This window comes from Solenopsis invicta, chromosome 4 (assembly GCF_016802725.1).
Source record: "Solenopsis invicta isolate M01_SB chromosome 4, UNIL_Sinv_3.0, whole genome shotgun sequence".
NCBI classification, from domain to species: domain Eukaryota; kingdom Metazoa; phylum Arthropoda; class Insecta; order Hymenoptera; family Formicidae; genus Solenopsis; species Solenopsis invicta.
Window position 1 is genome coordinate 25,608,726 of NC_052667.1, and position 10,724 is coordinate 25,619,449.

Genomic DNA, 10,724 nt, shown 5'->3' on the forward strand with positions numbered 1-10,724 from the left:
AAACTCCTCGCTTTGATCAAACGTCAATTTCTTTCCGCACGATCTAAAAAACGTAGAACCCACAGAACAATATACAAAGTGTAAAAAATCACTCGTCTTTCTCAAATACAATCTTTTTATCACGATAGTCGGCCTCGCGAAAGGATTTTTCGACCGCGCCGCCCTGACTACGCGGCGACAAGAGAAAACGCGGAAATTCTCGGGTTGAAGCTACGGGGACGAGGACATTATTCGCAAAGGATTGCGCAACGGCGCGATAATCGCGATTTTTCCCCGTCTCCGCCCGTAAAGTATTTTTCTTCGCGATCATGCGCGCGCAATCCATCTCGTATTAGATAATGCGCAAAACGGAGGTAAGATTGCTTTGTTATTGCTCGCTTCCCCCTACAAGGTGTCCCACTCCAATCTTTCTGTTCGATTATGTTCGAATTCTTCGAGAAGAATGCGACAAGAACGTATTACGCCAAGGGGGGAGGAAGTTGTTTACTTGACTAGTTTTCAATTCGTTTTAAATGTTTCCAAGTATTCATATATTTAACTTGAGTTCAAGTACATTCTAAAAAGCATTTTGTGTTAAAACCGGCCCTCGTTAAAATTTTTGTGTGGAATTTTTTGCATAATTAAGTGTTAATTTAACGTAATTGGATATTGTGTTATTGGATATTTTGTGTTAAATTGATATTCGATATTTTTTACAAATTGGGTAAATGGACAAATACCTTAAAAATAATATAGTGTTGAAATGAAAATCTGAGATAAATGATAAAAACAGGTTATTAAAAGCCAATCGAGCAAAGTATTATTTCCTTTATATAATTATATTAAAATTTACGGAACGTTTCGACTTTGCCGAGTCCTCTTCAGCTGTTATAAACACATATTTTTTTAATTACGTGACCTTAAAATTAACAAATTAACACAAAATGATAAGATATCGCGTATACATCCATCTGTATCGGTATTATTACAATACTCATATAATAGATAAGGCGCCAAGTTTATGATTTATAATGGAAGTATGTATACGATAATTAAAAAATTGGATCAGCTGTGTAAAATTTCATGATTAATTCGCCGTTGCGTTGCGAGAATTTGTTGAGTCTAGTGGTGTATAAAATTATTCGGAAGAGTTGCCAAAAAGTCAGTAACTCAACTAAGATAAATGGATAAAACATACGTGTTAATTATAAAGCATATTAAAAATGTTAATATTACTAAAGAAGTATGCTTCTCCAATTTATTTTCAAACTATGTCAAAATTATGTCTCTCTTTGGTGTTAATCTTTTACATAATATTTATATTACTTTCTAACGTATTCATTAAATTAACACAAAAATTTGGGTGGAAACGTGAAGCACCGTTTGAAATATGTAAAATGTGTTAAATTTAAAAACTTTTTATTGCGTATTTTAAGCTAAATATATAAATACTTGATCTGGAAAAGTTTTAAAATTTAGTCAGGTTAACAATTCCTTTTCCTCGGTTCATATAACAATCTTTCTTATTAAAAAAACTCGTCTAAAAGACTGCCTACACGTCTACTAGATCGATAACTTCACGAATAATCGAACGGAAAGATCGAGGACGTTCGCTATACGGGACAATTCTCGCGTCTTCGCGAAGAGACGGGGGGAACTTTACTTATTGCCGATATCATCGCGATAACGATAACTTGCGTGCGGCGAGCGTCCTCGGGTTAAGCCCACGCGATCTTCGTATCAAAAAAATGTGTATCGTATATGAGTCTCGTGTGTGACGGGATATACAACGGTAGCGAATATGTGCGTGTCGTGTCGTAAGAGAACGGGGTTGTATTCTAGCAACGCGGACGTCTGTCGTTCCGGTGTATGGCGAATCCGATATAGGGTAACCCCAGTACATATGCCGCGCCTATCGAAAACTTAATTTACCAAACATTTACTATATTTAAAAAATAAATAAACTGTACTAATAAAAACTTCATACAGTCTATCACCATAAAAATTTGTTTTATAAAATATTTATTTTCTTGTATTTAAAAAAAAGAAAACTTTTAGAATCCCTTGCATTTTTCCGTAAAAAGAGGAATATATGAGTGGGCCAATCAAGCTGATCTAAGAATACAAAGACTAAGTTTGTATTTTGGTATATTTCATTCTTTATACTATCCTTCTAGATTTATGTATCACGAAATAGCCGCTAAGCTTTTCATACTCTCTAAACTGTAAAAAAATTTTGTATAAAATTACACCTCTATTATGATGGGTAATTTTTTGTGGAACATTACATAATATGTAAAATTACACGATTTTGTATATTTACACGTTTAATCGTGTAATTTTTACATTCATTATTTATGTAAGTTTACTAAATTTTTTTAAAGTGTACAAAGAGAGTAAACATTTTATGTAAGTCATAATATATTCGCAGAAAGAAAAATGTTCGCGTCAGAAATTTTGAAATTGCAACATAATACTAAACGTATACAACAGAGTTGCGAGCAAATATTATCTTCTCACGCCTATTTTTTTCTGACTATACTGCGGCCGGCGTTACCCTATCGCAGATGACCGACGACGTCGCGATGCCTGCCGACGCCGTGCAGCTTGCGACATGTGGTTCAACAACGCGGTCGCGACGACCACCGTGTTACTGTGTATGTACGAGCGTGTCCCCGATCTGCACGTGTTGTGTTTGTGTGTATGTGTGTACATGTGTATGCGTGTGTGTTGCGTGCGGCACACGCATAAATACGCGTCGCGCGCAAGTTACAAGGGCATACTGGACAAGACTAGATGCACATATGACGAAATGGAGTTCCACGCGTCGCGAGGAACGCGCAGAAGAACCAAGAGGAGAACGTGACTCGTTGACCGTCTCCGGCTTAAGAGCTAAGGGAAAGATTCGGGACTTCCTGGAGCGAACGGACACGGTATGCCGATCCACGCGTGCACAAGATGGTTTAATTTTTCTTTTTCTTTCTTTCTTTTTAAGTACGTAGTCCGCCGTTTCCAACTCACAGAAAATTCATCGCGTTCTCGAATTTCAAATGACAGAAGCTTGCGACAGATCGTCTTCTACGAAAAACGACTCACGTAGCACGAGAGACAGACTAGTTAGCATCAATTTCTCAAAAATCCTGCACACGACAACGACGACGACGACGACGACAAACGCGCGTATTCGATTGATCGTGGAATTACGCGGGATTTGCCTCCGTCTTTTGTACGTCGGCGTAATCAGGCGTAATCCGGATTAATCGGCACGCGTCGCGGGCGATCACAGGACCGTCCTGCGCGCCGCGGCGCGGCGCGAGAGAGCGACATACACCGCGTCCGTTCTTTCCGCCCAGGATGACGACTCTTCGACAGACTCAACACGCACGACTGCTTCCGAACACTACTCTACTATTTGTACAGCCTTAACAGCACTAGAGAGTTCTTCTCCAAAAGCAGGGGGGGTTAAAAACGAGGCTACTTCGGTCGATCAACGCGTTGCAGGCGAAACGACGTCGAGGCACGTCGGAGATAAAGTATTGACGATCTTAGAAGAGAAATATCGAACAATGTTGATCGCGAGGCATGCGATTGTAACGCGTCTATCCTCTGCCGTTTAGTTGCTCTCAATACAGTAAAAATATTACATCTTTTTATTCAAAGGATCCTTCAACCGATCGGTTCAAAGTACGTATATGGAAGATACAGAAACAATCTGTACATATTTTTACAAGTTTAACAATTAAGAAATTTTACATATATACTTGGCGCAAAGAAACCGCGCCTCTCTTTATATATTTACATATATAATTTTCTTTCACCAATCACAATTAGAAAAATACTTGAATTTTCTCGTTCGAGGATTCGATTCTTTTCACGATATAGACAAGTGAATTGCAAAAAATTTGAAACTAGTTACAGTTTCAATTTGAAAAGGAAAAAATTACGCGAGACATATGCTACTTAAACAAAAAATCAAGCTCGTTTCGACGCTTCGGTAATCGTCGATCGATTCTATCGTCTGGTACGTTAGAATACGCGTTATTACAACAGACTGCCTTAATGCACATTTCTACGCGGCTATAGTACAGCACCGTAATGCATTATTCCTTAGAATTAATTTGTCAATATCTCGTAATATGCACCAAAGTGTGTAGAAGTTTCCAAAACTAGCGGAATGCTCGAGAGTCCCTCTCGCGAAAAGTGCATTCGGTAAAAGGCAAACCGTGATCTCCCGGGTTTGATTGCGCTTATCACATGTTAATCGGTCGGTGTGGTTCCTTCGAGCCGAGAAGATGATAATCTCCCGTTTTGATTGATCCGCAAAAGACTATAAACAATACACAATCGCGTCTCCCACGTTCGCGTCGGAAGAGGAGCCGAACGCGAGGGATCGTCGATACTCGAACGTAACGTAATCCTCTCCACCATGATGAGAGGCGTTCGACTTTATCATTCGAGAATCGCGGAGCGCAAAAAATCACCTCGCGCAATCATCTGTGTCTGTGTGTCACAAGTAATTTTCAAAGCTTAATTTTTACATCAAGGTGCCTTTTCATGCAGCGAATTTTTTGCTGCAAATAATTTTTAGCGAGTAACGAATAATTTGCCGCAAATAGTTTGCGGGTGTCGCATCCGTATGGTTGCGTGTCAATACTGAAATACTTTTTATAAAAATATATTAAAAATCACATAAAAACTTCTTCTCGATATTTTGTTTCAATTGATCGTGTTTGCGTTTTATCAATTTGCACAATACAAGTTGTAATTTTATGTGAACATATACAATGTACTTGAATATGTAGAATTTTTCTTCTTTAATTATCTCTGATGTTTGCATTTCGTAATAAAATGGATGTTTTATCACAAAAAGGCAATTTGTACCTTGCCAGCAAATATTCGCTAAGAACTAAAAAATTTCAGCAAAAACTAAAAAACAGCGATTACTCGTTAACGAACAGAGAATGATCCGCGTGATCTTCAATAGCGGCGATTTTTTCACTGCATAAATTTGCACCTTCACTTGCGCAAAGCGAACGAATATATCAAAAAGTATCGAAGTGTACAAGCGAAACCGATCACGCGAGTTCGCGGTAAAGAAGAAAATCGGCGCAACCGTTCACCGCCGAGAAAGAAAGAAGGAGCCCTTTCTACGATCATTCTACAACGGCAAGATCATCGACGCGGAAAGAATTTGCGACGATCGAACGTTCGAGAAATCGATCGTTCCCTCGTATACGGACTCCAGCGAAAAGCAGATGAGGCGAACGACGGCCGTTGCACGACGACGCGACGCGCGACGGTCGCTTATCCGATAGCAAAGGGAAAAAGGGTGGAGGAACGAGAAAAGCCTCAGCTTCCGGTAGCTTCGAATCTCCCGCCGGCTCTCTCGCGGTCTCCAAAATGGCCGCCGCGGTACTCCCCCCCTCACGCTACTTCGCGCGAACTCCCTCTTTCTCTCTCTCTCTCTCTTCTTTTCACGCATGCATATACATATACTCTTTCTCCTTGTCACACACATTCTTTCTCTCTCTCTCTCTCTCTCTTTCTCATGCATACCTAACACTCGCACTCGCTCGTCGCCGAGCGTGCTCGTGCGTGTAAAGTCTCTCGCATGCGCGCAACACGCACGCGCGCACGCCCGCCACTCTCCCAAAAGCATCCTTTACGTTTCACGCTGTACGAAGGCACTCCTTCCTCCTTCTCCATCTCGACCGTCACCTCCTCCTCCGCCTCCTCCTCCTCCTTCTACTCCGCCTGCTGCTTACTGTTCCCGCTGTTGATCGTCTCCTCCCCGATCGTGGCACAAAAGAACCGAGAGAGAAAACAGCGAACGCGCTGTGGACGATGGACTCCTTCTCTCCCTCTCACCTCTGCGAAGATTCTTCTTCAGGATCATCCTTCGCTTCTCGAAGATACCGCGCCCCCCTCCACTATCCTTGACGATTTCGGAAGGTGCAGAAGAACTTTGCTTCTCTTCTTCTCTCCTTGTCATCGGTCGTAGAAAAACGAAGAATGTCCACTCTCCGGAGTTTGCTGATGTTCGAGATAAGAAGGAACGTTCCCGAACGACGATAGGCCACCATAGGTGTTTGTTCAGCCAGCAGAGAGATCTTTCCTCTGGATCGCGTAGTAGAGGCGATCCAAACGACACGCCGGTCGTAGCGAGAAAGTTGGTTTCCCTCGCGGGGGCTTTCCCCGCGAAGGGGCAAGAAGATGGTGAGCACGGCGATGACGGATGACACCCAATTGCCCGTTAGCAAATTAATATAAAATTTTTTTTAACTGGCTGCTCCAAGAGAAAAATTGCACTGCGAGTGGCTGCGGTCATCTCTATTGCAACGTGATCGAACGGAACGCTCCCGGTGATGATGAACTGACGGGGAACTGCACCCCTCCCGCGAGGGCGAAAGGGGGTGGCTGGCCGAGAGCGGGGGCGGGGGCGTGGGGGATTAGCACTCGTCATCCTCAACTAGGGAGGGTGGGAGGGCAGGCGATTGAGAAGCTTCAAAACTGGTTGTTGACGGCCATGATCTGACAGCCGGCGTGCACGTGGTCCATGACCTGCTCCTTAAGCCGGCACACGTGCTCCTTGAGCTTGTGCACGATGCCGCTCAGCTCGGTGTTCTCGCCCTTGAGCATCTTGACCTTGTCCTCGAGCCTGGAGATGCGCTCGAGCTTGCGCCGTCGGCACTTGGACGCGGCCACGCGGTTCCTCTGCCGTTTCCTCTCCAGCTTGATCTTCTCCTGGTTCTCCATGTCGATCGGCGACATCGGCGGCGTGCTCGAGACGCTCGGTACCGTCTGCGGCTCGTCCTTGACGTGCAGCAGACCGGGGTTGCTCATGGTGGACTCCGTGCTCTGCACGCTGCCGGGCGGCTCCAGAGTCGTGTACGTGGCACCGTGCATGCTGCCGGGTTCCTGCGAGCTGTCGGAGTGATGGAGCTCGTTGAGCGCGTCGACGAAGCCGCGCGCGTACAGCTCCTGGGCCTCGGTCACCGCCTTCGGGAACAGAATCTGGGTGGTCGGGGTAGGCAGACTGGTGACCAGGCCGTCGGACTGCGTCATGATGAGCTTCTCGAGCTCCGGCGAGTTGAGCTTCAGCATGTTGAGCTCCGGCGAGCTGAGGATCGGCGTGACGTTGTTCAGGGCCGGCGGCAGCGGGCCGAGCCGCGGCCTCTTCGCCTGCGGGCCCTGCCTCTGGCAACCGTTCAGGTCGAGCGTGAGATTCCGCTTGAGCTGGACCACGGTGTTGTCGCGACCGTTCATCGCAGTGTAGACGCCCGCGTCCTCGTAGAACGTCTGCTCCATCGTCAGGCTGCGCACCATCGATGCCGCCGGACTGATTGACTCGCCTCGATTAGGGAATACCGAGGGAGAACGCCCCCTCGACTCCTTCTGAATTTCTCTCCTCCGGAACGAGAAAGCGGTGTTCGCGTTCCCCCCCGTCGAACTGGCCGCGCGGTTCGCTTATCCGGCCCGAAGAATTAAAGAGAACGACGGACTCTTTCCTGGAGTTTTAACACGTCGACGAGTTCTGCGGCGTGTTCTTCTTTCTTTCTCTCTGTCTCTCTCAGTCTTTCTTCGTTTGTCTTTCTCTCTCTTTCTCTCTCTCTCTCTCTCTGTCTCCTTCTTCGCCTACGTCAACGCGCAAACACTTAGCTTCGCGTTGCGGCGATTACATAACAGCCGCGCGCGACTGTACGCAAAAAATTCACTCGCGGTACGATCGCCCGTCTCTTTTTACTCCACGCAGCACCTCCGTCTCCGTCCCTCCGTCTCGCGGGACTGTCACGTCACTCGGCGTATCGCGCACCAACCACCGGCGCGACGCGGCACCGATACGAGGCAAATAAGTCGGCCGAAATCGGCGCAGAAGACAGCGACGACGGTTTGACGCACGTCCGGCGTTACTACGCCGATGCAAAGAACGGCTAACCGGTCTCTCCTCGGTGGAAGAGCGCGGCAACCTGCTCGTCCGCCTGGCTCTCTCGCCTGCTCGCTTTCCTGCCTGCCCGTCTGCCCCGACTGACTGTCAACACAACAATGACTCACGACGACGCGAAGCGGTGCGCGTGTGCCGTCTTTCTGATCCGAAACGGAACGGAACGCAGCGCGACGTGTGTGTGTTTGCGCGAAACGCGGATCGCCCTGTGCGCCACGGTGGCCCGACAACTTGTGAACACCCAACTAAACGTACTCGCTTATATCCCGTGAGTCACGCCGGCCGAAAATAGTCGCTGTCGTCACCGCACGTGGCACCGATTGGCCGACGATGTCGCCACACGGCGCGCGCGATTGGTCGGCCGATCGAAGCTACCGAGAAATGACGGGCGCATGCGCCCTGGTTAGACGTCCGCGCCAGCGGTGGGAGTCAAACGGGGAGAGGGGACGACGAAACGCCGGTGACAGGGTTAAGGTGCACCTCCATCTGTCAGATACCTTGGCACAGTCCGCACGCGAGCTATCATTAAATGTCAAAAAATGTGGTGGACCGTCTCGGAGCGATTTACGGCCACGGGCGGTACCGATAAATCCGATTTCACGGATTAATAAGCTCCCTTCACAGCGTTGACTGAAGGACTCTTCCGTACAGGTGGGAATGACGCTTTATGTTCGCTGTCCCGCTTCCACGCGACCATCGGCAGATTTGTCGTCTCTCTTTATCGCTTTGGGCAGGCAAACGCGTTTCTACGTTTTGCCGAAGTTTGAATAATTTTCAAACGGTACAAAAATAAGGAATTAGAATAAACGTGTATGTATATTAAGCTTCGAGTATTTGCAAAGCTCTTTAAGGTGGCAAAATCTTTTCCCAGAAAACGATATAGGTATAGTGATGTAATCGATAAAGTTTCGATATATCGTGATATCGAATTTGAAATACTTATTAGCATTGGTATTGCACGTACAGTCGTGAGCTAAAAGGTTGCAACCCATTTTCTTCGATGTCATCAATCGGCGAACGTAATTGGTTGGATCCACAGATAAGAACCAATTACGTTCGCCGTTCGATGAGCAAGTCTACATTCCAAAAACCATCGAAGAAGATGTGTTGCAACCTTTTAGCTCACGACTGTACATACATACAGAACTACAATTATATCTTGTTTAGTACTTTTTTTATGAAATAGAGATTACTGATTAAGATATGTTTCGGCTATATTATACCAATTAAAAGTTAACGAAATAAAAAAATTGGATACTTCTTCGATTCTTTTTTCCTAATTTAGCTTATAATTATACAACGTAAATGACACATTTTGCTACAGTTTTAGATAAATAATTTTTAAACCAGTCAACAACTTTAAATAAACTTTCTTATATGAATATCTATTAAAAAATTTTGGTATATGTAAAACATTTGATTTAGCTATTTTCTCATCGCATTTACAAACAAGTATTACAAAATGCGTTTTTACATAAAAATCTATAAGAGTACAAGAGCAAATAAAAACTTAAATAACTTTTAAACTAATAAGAGAATTGTGTTCACATTTTACACAGATGCTCAAACTGTAATAATAGAATAATCTGTTTTTATATTTTTGATAATGCTTTAAAATATGGCATATATATCCTTAATTATTGGTATCACATTACGAAAAAATTGTTAGCTTGAATAAATTTTTCAAATTTAAAAAGTAATTAAATTTATCCAATATATATTAAAATAAAATGTACATTCTTTTATAAAATCTATCCATAGTTAAAATTAAGAACTGTAATAATTCTCCAAATAAAAAATATTTTAAATACAAGTTGAATATTTTAAGTTTATAAATTAAAGTTAAATATATAAATACTTGAACTGAAGAAATTTAATCTAATTGAAAAATTTAGTCAAATTAACATCTCTCTTTCTCAGTGCAATAAAAGTTTCTTAGCGAAACTTATTGACCACTTTTACTTATTGGCTATTCCACTTGTCACGTCAATATCGTTTGCATAAAAGCATATCAGAAAGCCCTAATCTCCATTGTATATACCGTACTCTCCACAACGTCCGTAATCGACGGTCTACATCTTATACTGTATATTATGCGGTTGCATATACAGTATGAGTTTGTGATGCATCGAGTGACTTACAGGATTACCAAAACGGTTCGGCATTATCGTTATTATCGTTCATGATTAATGCAGTCGACCATGCGAGCTTCGCGTATTGACTTCAAGATAAATCAATGCTTCAAACTATTCATTTGTCGCGAGTTTTGTATACCGTTATCACACATTTGTATATCAATTAAGGCAGCTCGTAAGAATTTGTTTTTGTTTGATGTTTGATAAACAAGAAGGAAGTGATGCTTATAGCGCCAAAGTGAACGCGGTTCGATTATACTGGAAAAAATGTTTACGCTTTCCGAAATAACAAGCATTTGTAAAAGATCTGCTTTTTTTTATTTCGAATTGCGAATTTATTTCAGAAAAGGGAATAAATGGATGTTGTTCTCCGCTAGATGTTATTTACTACTTAGACAGGGTGATTATTAATGATTGTTTCCACGTTTTACCATAGGAACATGATTTACCGACGGATACGTATTTCTAACATATTATTATATTAGAAATTACAAATGCGTGCTCCTAAAAGTGGGAACAGTTATTAATAATCACCCTGTATATAGAGAAAATTAATTTGTATAATAAAAATTTATTACAAATACAGAAAACTTCTGTTACTGAAAACGAGTTTGAAAATTTTTAATTTTGTTACGATTCCGAAGTGATTTCTAAAGAAACAATCTGCT

At 43.2% G+C, this 10,724-nt stretch overlaps 1 protein-coding gene across 1 annotated transcript; it reads right to left on the minus strand.

The window, feature by feature from the left end:
- Positions 1 to 695: 695 nt before the first annotated feature.
- On the minus strand, positions 696 to 8,165 carry LOC105200133 (transcription factor AP-1). Its single transcript, XM_011167543.3, has one exon. The coding sequence runs from the start codon at positions 7,303 to 7,305 to the stop codon at positions 6,484 to 6,486; it is 822 nt and encodes a 273-aa protein (XP_011165845.1). The 5' UTR covers positions 7,306 to 8,165; the 3' UTR covers positions 696 to 6,483.
- Positions 8,166 to 10,724: the final 2,559 nt, after the last annotated feature.

Coding starts and splice junctions, on each gene's coding strand:
- LOC105200133 (XM_011167543.3), bottom strand. CDS start 7,305: ATGGTGCGCAGCCTGACGATGGAGCAGACGTTCTACGAGGACGCGGGC.